The sequence below is a fragment of the Erpetoichthys calabaricus genome, chromosome 8, assembly GCF_900747795.2.
Source record: "Erpetoichthys calabaricus chromosome 8, fErpCal1.3, whole genome shotgun sequence".
Lineage (NCBI taxonomy): Eukaryota > Metazoa > Chordata > Cladistia > Polypteriformes > Polypteridae > Erpetoichthys > Erpetoichthys calabaricus.
Window position 1 is genome coordinate 35,121,091 of NC_041401.2, and position 13,054 is coordinate 35,134,144.

At 36.1% G+C, this 13,054-nt stretch overlaps 1 protein-coding gene across 1 annotated transcript in view; it reads right to left on the reverse strand.

The window, feature by feature from the left end:
* Positions 1-13,054, reverse strand: part of gpd2 (glycerol-3-phosphate dehydrogenase 2 (mitochondrial)) — a 177,918-nt gene that overhangs the window by 138,082 nt on the left and 26,782 nt on the right. The window contains exon 2 of the mRNA XM_028806453.2: positions 8,961-9,068. Within this exon, the coding sequence (XP_028662286.2) occupies positions 8,961-9,062 (102 nt within the window). The 5' untranslated portion in view covers positions 9,063-9,068. The remainder of the gene's footprint in view (positions 1-8,960; positions 9,069-13,054) is intronic.

A 13,054-nucleotide genomic window follows, 5' to 3' on the forward strand; every position in this document is an offset into this window, starting at 1 on the left:
TGCCCCGAGTTCTAGCAGGGCCTCATGGACTTTGTAGTTTCTACACACAGCCCTGCTGGATACCTTGGGGGCCACCAGGCGTTGCTGTAGGAGGGCTCCTGGGCTCTTATGTGCCCTATAACCCGGGAGTATGTCATGGTCACGTGACAGGAAGAAACGACGTGCTCTCGTGTTGAAAAAAAGGACTGTTTACCCTATAAAAGGACTCTGGGAAGCCCAGTACATTGAGGTGAGCTGGGAGGTAGGAGGGCGAAGTGTCTGGGCGAGGAGGAAAGAGTATTGTTAGTAATTAGTGATTTATTTATGAATAGTGTGGAGTGGAGGGTGCTTGGTGCACGTGAGTACAAAATAAACGAAAACTGTACATTCATCTGGTGTCTGGAGTGGTACCTGAGGGTCCGAGAGGTGGACAAAGACCTTATCTGCTACAATATATATATATATATATATATATATATATATATATACACACACACACACACATACATACATATACACACACACACATACATATATATATATAAATAAATCTACATATACACACACACACACATGTATATATATATGTACATATTTTTATATGCCAAGTAATATACCTACATTCTGATTTGATGTAACCCTTTATTTCAAAGAGGAAGAGCAAAAATGAATGGATGCATCTTAAATTTTGTTGTTATAATTCATGTAGAGTTTTTTTGGTACATCCTATAGGTAACGTGTTCATCAAATGTTCAGTAGCAGTGGAGGTGCTAGCACAGCCACATGTACAGAGTACAGTACATTTACTATTTGAATGGCACCAACACAGACAAGAATACTGTATATTAATTAACATTATATGAACTATTTTGGGCGGCACAGTGGCGCAGTGGTAGCACTGCTGCCTCGCAGTAAGGAGACCCGGGTTCGCTTCCCAGGTCCTCCCTGCATGGAGTTTGCATGTTCTCCCAGTGTCTGCGTGGGTTTCCTCCGGGCGCTCCGGTTTCCTCCCACAGTCCAAAGACATGCAGGTTAGGTGGACTGGCGATTCTAAATTGGCCCTAGTGTGTGCTTGGTGTGTTTGTGTGTGTGTGTCCTGCAGTGGGTTGGCACCCTGCCCAGGATTGGTTCCTGCCTTGTGCCCTGTGTTGGCTGGGTTTGGCTCCAGCAGACCCCCGTGACCCTGTGTTCGGTTTCAGCGGGATGGAAAATGGATGGATGGATGGATGAACTATTTCCCTCAAAGGGTAAATTCTATGGTGCTCATTTTATAATATTAGCTCTTCTTTACTAAAATAAGTGAATTAAATATTTCAATGCATTTGTGTTTTATGTGACTGGAAAATCTTGATACTTATAAAATACTGATCCTAGCAACAAATGATTTTTAAGATCATTATATTTTATAGTACAATGTCTTGAACTGGACTGAATTTTGGGTGCCATTCATAACAGGAAAACTAGACACAAATTTAAACTGAAGAGAGCAATGCTGCTTGTTCCAGATGGATCAGTTCTAAAACACATCTCCCCCAAATTCAGTTTTAGCTGACAACTCAGTGCTGCACATGCTTTCTCTAAATTTTAGAAAATTCAATGCATCCATATTTTAGGATACAGTATAGTGAAATACTTTTTTCTCTTCACTAATTTTCTACATTACAACCTGTTTTTTTTCCTCATGAACATAATCTAATCAGACTGTCAAAGAAAACCTGTTATTAGAAAAAGGGGAACACACAACAAAATGACTGATATTTTTTCAATTTATTTATTAAAACAAGTTAGAGTGCCTTAAGAGCAAAACAGTAATTGTTCCCTTTAATGAGGAATAATTATCAATAAGTCACTGTGGTTTTACCTTTGAATGCTATGCAGACATACAGCCTGCATTTCTGCTCTATTTAGATATTTACTAATATATTTAGGATGCATTTATATACTGATATGAAAGTATATACTTAAAGTCGGACAAATGATAAATTGCCATTCCAAAACCACCCTTTAATGAGGAATAATTATCAATAAGTCACTGTGGTTTTACCTTTGAATGCTATGCAGACATACAGCCTGTATTTCTGCTCTATTTAGATATTTACTAATATATTTAGGATGCATTTATATACTGATATGAAAGTATATACTTAAAGTCGGACAAATGATAAATTGCCATTCCAAAACCAAGCATTTATTTTTCTTCAGTGGTGATTCCGATTTAGACCTGCTGGTGCTTTGGATTACTGTCTTGTAGCACAACCCTGATGCAATTTAGCTTCATGTCATGGATGGATTGTTTGACTTTTTTTTTTAAGAATCTTTTGAAACAGGATGGAATACATGATTTAGTCAATTATGATAATTCTAAGATTTGAAGCGGCAAAGCATTCCAACATCATGATGCTACCATCAACATGCCTGATGTGGGTGATGATGTTCTTACTGTGGAATGCAGTTTTACATTTTCTCCACAGACAACTGTCAGTCAGAAAGTTCCACTTTTACTCTTCTTTTCCTCTTACAATTAAAGAGCAATGACTGCTTGCCTTGAAGATGCTAGCTACAAAAACTATTACAGCCTCCTTTTGGAACTCTCCCAATTCTCTCTCATTTATTCAATGGAAACCACTCTTTTACTCCTCTTTTCATAGAAAATTATTCCTGACGTCATGGGCATCATCCACAAGCTTTTTGGGAAACTTGGAAGAAGAAATCATGTTATCATTAATAGTACTGAATGCTGCTTTCCACCTTGCTACTCCACTATGGATCCCACTTTCTCACCTTTGTAATGCCTTTGTAATTTGGATTTATTATTGTTTAAAGTAAGCTTTTCACAGAAAGATTAATGGAAGGAAGAGTGACTACTAGCCTATGTTTTGGTTTTTTTTTTTTTTTTTTTGGAAAAAAATGAGTCTCTCACTATAGCACAGAAGCATAGAAATAGGCTTAAAAATCATTAATAGACTAATAAAAAAAATTCAGAAATTTTCAGATTTTTGTTTATTATTTAATGATGCACTTCTAAGACCTGCATGCAAACAAACTTAATGTCAAGAATCTTGATAGAAATGACTAAAATAATTCAGTCCTGACTCTTAGCAACAGTATTCAAACGCCTAATAAGTGTATTCTTTTATGTGTATCAATTTCTGTGTTAGCAGGAATAGTTTTTTCATATGAAAAGAATGCAGTATTCTTTTAATTTCTGCATGAACCAGACAAAGAAAAGGAACAGAGAAAACATGGGTGTCACTGTTTTCCCCCAGTCCTTTTCTGTTTATACTACCACAACATTTTCATAGGTTCCATAGTGTACTTTATTAAATGAAATATACCTCTTAATTTGCTCTCAAAGATCTGTGCTAATCTGCCAAGTTTAAATGGACTACCACTGGTGACAAAGGAACTGGTAAGGAACATGAAGACAAATAAACAGACAGAAATTTCAGTTCTGGATATTACCGGTACATAGTCCTATTACTAGCTTGTTGGTACCTAGTATGTTTAAATGGAGTCAGAATGCTGAAGTAAAATGATCTGAACTGCTTCTTCATAATAAGTAAAGGGAGAATCATAAGAACAGTTGGAATAAATGGTTAAGTAGTATTGATTTAGGTTAAAGAATCAACTGAGATGGAATTGTGTTCATTTAACAGCTTTAGCTATTTACTCATTTAAAATGTTTGTATAATGATTTTTTAAGCTACAGACCTGAACAATTAGAAATTTGTTTAAGTCATTGCAAAACTATGTGATCACCATTTCATCTGCTAAATGCTGCAAAGGTAAATTCCAGAACTTGTGTCTAAAAGCAGACATGAAAAATGGTAAAGAAAATGCAATCAGCCAGATAGTGATATTGATGTATCATTAAGTAAAAGGACGAAAAAAAAAAAGATTGAAGTATTTCTTTTAAGTAACATTACATGCAGGCAACTTACACAAAAAGAAAAAAAGGAAAGTTTTACAGAAAAGAATGAATCAAGAGAATTGTCGTTAAGTGGTATAAAAAATAAAATGAGCATATTGCTGTGAGAGTGACACTACTGACATTCAGAGCTGCTGAAAAAAAGGGGCGACCTTTAGCAAAACCTAAATTTGTGAAGCAATGCTTGTAAATTACACACTTTAAAATGTGTGTTATCCTGTATCTGCAATGCAAAACTGGGGAATAATGAAACAAAATTCATGTATAAATGATTTTGTGCATGATGTTCACTTAAACGTTTACCACAGGACTTTAAAAAATATTAGAATTGTAAATTTCACTCAGCATAGTTATTTCCTAAGAAAACTCTCCATTAGGGAGTTAGGTGCTGTACTTTATCCAGTTGTGACTCTGATGTTTACACTGTATGCTGTAAGGCTGCATTTAAAAGCACAAGTCTCACCTGCTCATAAACCTGGTCGTGCACTAAGTTGGTGTCTGTTGCTTTCACTCCACTTTAGTCTTTCACTGCTGAATGTTTAGGTTTAGTTTAGTTTTGTTTACTTTATCATGAGAAGTTTTAAAATGAAATGAATAAAGCAACTGTGATAGACTGGCACCCTGTTCAGATGTCATCCCTTCCATGCACCTGATGATTGCTGGGATAGGCTCACATGTCCCATGACCCTCCCTGGATAAGCGGGTTAGGAAGATGGATGGGTGGATGGATTAAGCAAATGTGAAGCAATGGTCACCATAAACAAAATATATTATGAATACTCTGTGCATCTAACCTAAAGTAATTTGAGCTACGGCCTATATATGAAAATATGCTGAAGAAATAAATGTTACTGCGAAGGATGCTTATTAATATTCATTCTGCCTGTTCACCGGTCTTAAAAAGCTGTGCTGGACTTCTTTTTCTGTTTTGTGTTTTTATGTTTCTTACATTATCTTAAAAACATAATTTTCTAAAAATGAAAAAAATTGAAGTTGAAACTTAACTGAAATCTAGATACATGTAATAACTGCCTTTGCTATTTGCCCCCAATTTAAATAGCCAATATTTTATTCATATTCAGGGACAACACGCTATTTGACCATAGGCAGTTTGCAGTTCCAGTGTATATAGTCATGTGCCAATTTATGGTTGACCGAGTTGAAGTGATTCATACTTATGGGTGCAAAACAATGGGATAATAATGTTTTGGAAATTGCCAAAACCATCCTCAGTAATAAACCTTTCATTATTATCATTATTATTTCACTGGGTGTCATATGTTTTTTGACTCTTTGAGAGCCCTTTAAGGTTTGCTTTAATCAGCGCTGCTCCACGTGACTAATTCTTATGTATTTAGCCCTTTCTTACACCAGTATTTATTTCTAGGCCTTTATGGTCCTACAACCCAGTTGTGTCTTCACTAATGGCCACACAGCGGCAATTGCATTCCATCCTCTTGGTAATGCAAGTATGACTGGATGTCCCACTTTCTGAAACAAGCTCACATAGAAATGGGGAAACATATCACGCAACACTGTCAATCACCTAGGCAATCCACTAGCGACACACTTGCAAACCAGAGATGACAACCCATTATCCACTGGTGGCAACATCAGGTACAATCCACTGGTTGAGAAAAACTGTCTTACGCGATCCATTTGTGAAACAGTGTGATACGGTGGTTGGGAAACAATGAGTTACACAGACCCAGGGTCTGGTTGCCGAGAACCAAAAACCTGTTTGTGCTACTCCATACCAGCCGTTAAAGTATGCATACTTGTGACTCACTTCAGACCCACAGGGCCTCAATTGCAATGACCTGAACACTCTGCGACCAACATACAGCCAAAAGGCCAGTCACAAATGTAGCCATAAGTCGGTGCATGACTGTATCTTTAAAAGGTGCTATATAAAAACACTCCTGGATTCATTGTTTTACTGTATATACCCAGACGTTTATTACTATGTAATATTAAGCAAAGGAAGCAAAGGAAGAAGATGAGCTTGCCGTGATCTGTGGGAATCTGTCTACTGGTGTCAAGCTATTCTGGCTAAAAACAGACAAATAAGTATCTTACTTTTCCTGGTGCTACTCTTTTTTGTTAATTCATCTGCCTTACTAAAACACAGCCTTGCAGATGCTATAGTATGAGTTTCTTTTTGTGTCAACTTTCTCTGTCTGGTAAATGTTTTATGGTAGGTTGTGGCCACTCCCATATACCTAAGAGAGCTGTGCATGCTATACAGCATACTACATCCTACCTGGAGAAGCCTGCAAGTGTACAGCCGTTATGCCTCCAGGCCATGATACTTCCATGATTGATTCCCACATCACAATAATGAAAAAATACAGTAGATTTAAAAAATTGTCACACAGGCAAATGTTCAGTAAAAAAAAGTTGATGGTTTAATTATTTTGAAGAATTCAGATAGGTTTGCCTGGTCACAGTCTTTCCAAGTGAACGCAAGATACTTTAAATTTTATTAGTACCTGACCAATTGTTTTCTTTTATTTTATTGCTAACACAATCTCAAAGTTTCAGAATAGTAACCTATATTTTCATGGTTTTTTTTTTCTCAAAGCCAATGCATTTATTACAATTATTCAATGTTGCTTTGAATTTCATTCTTTTATTATTTGTAAATTACCTTGTAATGATGTGATTTGAGTAAGGGAAACTTTAATTGGGTGTTCTCACCAATATATTTAAACATTTTAAATGGTCAACTGTATTGTAATGTTTAATCAGTATTCTTATTGTTGTATTGCACAATCACTCCCTAGTAATTGGTTTGCCAGTATGTTTGACTCTCCAGTCAATGTAAGAGCCAAGTCTCTGGCAATATGCAGAAAAAACTGAAGTACGCAGAGGAAAACCCATAGAGACTCCAAACAGCCAAAAAAACAGGGATTCAAACCCAGCATTTTGGATCAATGAGGCAGTAGTTATAACCATTGCATCATTGTGAAATTCCAGCATTGAAAATGATCACTACAATTAAAGCCTCATTTTATACTTGGGGAAAAAAACCTTTTGCTGACTGTAATTAGAACTCTTCATTGCAGTAATAAACAAAATGAAGAGTGTGTCTTGACCAACAGAATTCAACACTTTAAATAAATGTACAGTATACAAATCATAAGAAAATTATTTTTACACACTTAATGCTGCTTTTCATTGTAATTAAAGCAGAACTGAAATGCATGTTTGTACAGCGACTTCCAGGAAGTATTCAGTCTCTTCACTTTTTTCACAGTTTGCTGTGTTGCAGCCTTACACTAAAATTGTTTACATTCATTTTTTTCCTCCAAGCAAACAACATGCAATTACCCAGAATAATAAAGTGAAAACAGGATTTTAGAATTTTTTGCAAATGTATTAAAAATAAAAAACTGAAATATCACATTGGCTCAAGTATTTAGACCCTCTGCTACGACACTTGAATGGTGGCTCAACTGCATCACACTCAACTGATCATCACTGAGATGTTTCTGCACCTTGTTTAGAGTCCACCTGTGGCCAACTCAATTGATTCAACATGATTAGTGAAGGCACGCATCTGTCTATAAAAGGTCCCCACAGTTGACAAAGTGTATCAGAGCAAAAATCAAGTAATGAAGTGAAAGAAGCTGCAGAGCTTAAGAGATAGGATTATGTCAAGGCTACAAAAAAAGGTTCTGCAGCACTGAATGTTCTCTAGAGCGCATTGGCCTCCGTAACTCTTAAATGAAAGATGTCTGGAACAACAATGTTTTGTCCAAGAGCTGGCTACACAGTCAAACTGATCATTTGGGGGAGAAGGGCTTTGGTAAGTGAGGTGACCAAGAACCTAATGGAGATGGAAGTAACTTCCAGAAGGACAGTCACCTCTGCAACACTCCATTAAGCTAGGTTTTTGGAAAATTGTGTAGATGACACATGAAAGACTGCCTGAAATTTGCAAAAAGGCACCTAAAGCCCTCACAGACTAAGAACCAAGATTTGCTGATCTGATGAAACCAAAACTGAGCTATTTATCCACAATTCTAAGTGTCACGTTTGAAAGAAACCAGGCACCACTTACCACCTGTACAATACCATTCCAAAAGTGAAGCATGGAGGTGACAGCATCTTTCTGTGGGGTTGCTCCTCAATGCCAGGGTATGAAAACTAGTCAGGGTTGAGGAAAACATAAATGGAGCAAAGTACAGAGATATCCTTAATGAAAATCTGATTGGCCCAAAGTCTCACCAGCCAAAATCCTGGTGTGAGAAGCATGTTGGGACATATCCTAGAAAACTCCAGGCTGTGACCGCTACCAAAGGTACCGAATAAAGAGTCTGAATACTTGTGTCAAAGTGATGTTTCCGTGTTGTTTTTTTTTTAAATATTTTTGCAAACATTTTTAAAATCATGTTTAAACTTTGCCATTCAGAGCTACTGAGTGTTGCTTGATGAGGGAAAAAAATTAACTGAAATGATTTTAGTATAAGGATGCAACATAACACACCACATAAACAGTGAAGGGATCCAAAAAATTTTTAAAAGCACTGTAAGTAAACATAGATATTTCCACCATAACACTTTTGCCTACACGTGGATGCTGAAGCCTTGACAATTTTCTTTCCCACATCATTAAGTTGCCTGGAGATGTCATGTTGTGTTACGGTTTGTTTGACATGACAAGAGATCAAAAAGTGAGTAGTACACAGTAATCTATGACCCTACGGCGAATTCTTTGTTTTGCAAATGCCTTGTATTGCCCGTCCTCTTTTGTAAATGCATTTCAACTCAATCTAACACTTGTCTTTAAGTGAAGTATGAAATTTACTACTTAACAATCCATCTCATGGAACATTTCAAACATTGTAAACTTTTACAATATTCTTTAAAGTTCTTCTCTCGCAAATATTAAATATCAAAAACTCTACACCACTGTATTCCTGTATTTCTAATTAGCAAAAAACACTCAAAGATGCTTTAAAGCAACTGTCTCTAAATTCCAAATGAGGAGCAGCTATATAAAAGAGAGACCACACTATAAAATATATATGTCCAAATTAATACATACATGTTTTTTGTAGTAATCAGTAAGCTGAGAGCATCCATAGACTGCAGCCAAAACACCGCTTCCAATAAAAAGTGTTCTTTTTACAGTTTTACGAAATGCCATAGTGTCCTGTTAAGAAAATAGAAACACTGATAAGACTGGAATACCACAAAGATTTAAAAATTCAAAACCATTTTTGATATTTATCTACTTTGCTCTTACTGAGAAAATAAAACATAAAACGTATTTACCACTGACATTATAACCATCAGTTTATTAGTTACATGGCTCTTAGTCAGAACCAGCTGTACAGCACTAGCTGATATTAGCCATTATAGTCACTGCTTACTGCAAGGTAAGTTATAATTAAATAAAACTATTTCAAAGCTATGAATACAATTTGTGAGTGACTCACTATAAAAAGGAATTTTGAACATGTGGTACAAAAAAACAATGTTGTACTATTAGAATACATGCGTGCTGATGTGTTTAGTATATTCTTTTGTTTAGTATAAACACAACTTGATATTTGTACAGTTCTGTTTTTTAATCTTTTTAAACATTGTTCATATCTTTGAGAACACTATTTTGGACAATAATAAACTCAGGATCTCACTATTACCATTTGCATTAATTTGTATTCACCATATAATTTATTATAATTTCAATATTGCTGTTTTGTATTTGCATGATCATGAGGCAATTATCACATTATTTTAAAATTACTGTTTAATTGTCTTGGGATCTCCTGATAAAGATGCAAGATCACTAGCTTTGTGGGGAAAAAAAATAGAACTAGTTATGATCATACGTTAGAGGTACTACAAAATAAAGCACCTACGTCCATAGATTTAATATAGCAATTATATTGTTTTAAAATACAGTGTGACTATAACAGAACAGGCAACTGAGCAAATAAGTATGAGTTAACAAAAGAAAATTTATCATGAAGATCTCAACCAAACAAAATTATACTATTGCTATTAACAAATTATTAAAAATAAATTACTTTTTTTTAACAGTACCAAGAAAGACACCAACACTTTTGGCTGTAAAAAGGCTTAACGTTCAGAAAGTTGGGTTTCCTTCATTGTTCAGATCTTTCACATCTCGTTTCTTTTTTTAGTTACACGTTGATCAAATACACAATAACCTGTTCAATATCACATATTAATGAACACATTCAGATTCTCATCCATCCACCTATTTGCTCAACCTGCTTAACCCTTTCAAAGACATATCAAACATAAAATTGGAACCAATTGATTATTCAGACATTAAGACTGTATTAGTTCAGTAATAATAACTGACGGAGTGACAGCCCTGATTCTATGGAAACCTCTATAAATTTCTTCCAATTCTGTTTTGCATCTCAGCCCCCGCATTCCCCATGTGAATAGTTATTACAGGCACTGTGGTAATGAGATCTACTCAAAGCTATCACACCTTGGACATTTCTAATAAACACATGGTATATACAGTATGTATTTTTTCATACTTTAGCAAAAGTGATTAGTTCTATACATCAAATTTCTATATAGAACACTATCTTAGTGTACATTCAAATGAAATTGCATACATATACAGGCAAGTAAGGATATAACTGTAGTTAAAGAGGTAGTAGTAGTAGTAATATATTAGGTTCTATCACTGGAAGGTTAAATGATCTGCTTAGGGCCACAGAGTGAATTGGTCAATTGTCACCTTATTATTACTGTATGTGCTTTCTAAATGTTGACCCTTTTGTCATTGCTGGCTGAAATGCAAGTGCCCCATTCATTATCTATCTACCTCTCTGATAACTATCTGCTTGCTTTCAAAAGATGAGAATTTGCTCTTTTTGTTTATAATTGGAGTCCACAATTGCAGTAACTGCTTGCTGGATTGGAACCAAGAACACTACTTTGTATTTCCTGGTTTAATCCTGCATTAATATATTAGATGGGCTGTTAAATAACTGAATCCCTGATATGGCATGTCAGCTGGGCAAAACTACCGTTTTTTTATGTTATCCACTCTAATTGAACCCTATACAAGATGAAGTTTTCTTCTTCTTCTTCCTCTTTTGGCTGCTCCCATTAGGGGTTGCCACAGCGGATGATCTTCTTCCATATCTTTCTGTCCTCAGCATCTTGTTCTGTTACACCCATCACCTGCATGTCCTCTCTCACCATATCCATAAACCTTTTCTTAGGCCTTCCTCTTTTCCTCTTCCCTGGCAGCTTTACCCTTAATATCCTTCTCCCAATATACTCGGCATCTCTCCTCTGAATATGTCCAAACCAACGCAATCTCGCCTCTCTGACTTTGTCTCCCAACCTTCCAACCTGAGCTGACCTTCTAATGTCCTCATTTCTAACCCTGTCCATCCTCGTCACACCCAATGCAAATCTTAGCATCTTTAACTCTGCTACCTCCAGCTCTGTCTCCTGCTTTCTGGTCAGTGCCACCGTTTCCAGCCCATATAACATAGCTGGTCTCACAACCATCCTGTAGACCTTCCCTTTCACTCTTGCTGATACCTGCCTGTCACAAATTACTCCTGACACTTTTCTCCATCCATTCCACCCTGCCTGCACTCTCTTTTCCACCTCTCTTCCACAATCCCTGTTACTCTGTACTGTTGATCCCAAGTATTTAACTCATCCACCTTTGCCAACTCTACTCCCTGCATCCTCACCAATCCACTGACCTCCCTCTCATTCACACACATGTATTCTGTCTTGTTCCTACTGACCTTCATTCCTCTCCTCTCTACAACATCCCTCCACCTCCCTTGGATCCCTCCAAATCTGCATATGTTAAGTTAGGTTAACTGTAATATACATGCAAAAATTTCATGAACATCCATTTAGCTTTTTAGGAATAATGCATGTTTTTTAAGGTGTTGGCCCTCCCACTACAACTCATCATTGAAATTCTTAAAGCCCCATGAAGCCTATATTTTAAATGTCATAAACAATAATGTGAATGCAAACTTTTGTGAAAATAAACATAGTTGTTTTTGAGTGATCCACGATATGTGCAACACCGTTGCCACCATTGTTTCCATTGAATCACTGAGGTGAAACGTATCCTTAACTGTAAGTAGGGTCAAGCCTAAACAATGTGCCAAATTCATTACTACTGACAGAACCATTTTGTTGTGTTAATACAGTTTTGGTTTTGCACCCCACACCCACTGCAACCCCATTTCTCGACGGAACATTCGAAAGGCCTCAAAATCAAGACGTGAAATTTTATGAACTTTGACTGAGCCATTTTGAAGTGATGCATTTTTTGCCCCACCATCCAACATTAAAACCACCCTTCCCAGTAACTTCTGAAACGCGATTTAGCCTATATTTTAAGTTGGTTCAGTTTTATTATACATTCAAAATTTTATTAAGATCAACTTAACTATTTTGCACAGTTATTTGATTACCCACCATTACAATCCACCCAGTGAATTTTCTGAAATGCCATATAGCCTATATTTTAAGTTGGAACAATAACAACCTGAACAAAAAAAATTCTGAAAATCAGTTTAGCTGTTTTTGTGTGATTGGCATGAATGGACAACATTTGTGGGTTAAAATGAGGTTCTTAGCTTGCAAAATGTACAAATATCATCAAACAAACAAAGCTGAAAAATTCAAAGGACAGACAGGGGGTATTAGAATTGTATTTATACAGATAAGCCCAATGCTGTAAACACCGAATGAATAACCTAAAAGATTAAGACCAACCTGCTATTCCTAAACATTAACTGAAGGCCTCATTTCCATAAAGAAAACTAAGAGTAAAAGCTGTACGACCTGTTAATTTAATGTAAAAGATAAATTAAAGAGTTTGTGATCTTCACCACTTACAAAATCCAACATTATTAAAAGATTACATTAAAATGCAAAATAAATAAATAAATAAAAATGACAAGCTATCATGTTCTCTTCTCTTTAAAGGTTCACAAAAACTTGAAGCCAGTCTCCACAGTATTTGGTACAAGGAAAGAATGAGCCCACCAGTTCAGCACTGGGCAAATGTATTCTTTCACCCACATTCACACTGGGCCAATCAGAACTGTCTCTGCTAAGTGACATCTTTGGGATCTGAGAGATAACAAAAGCATGACATAT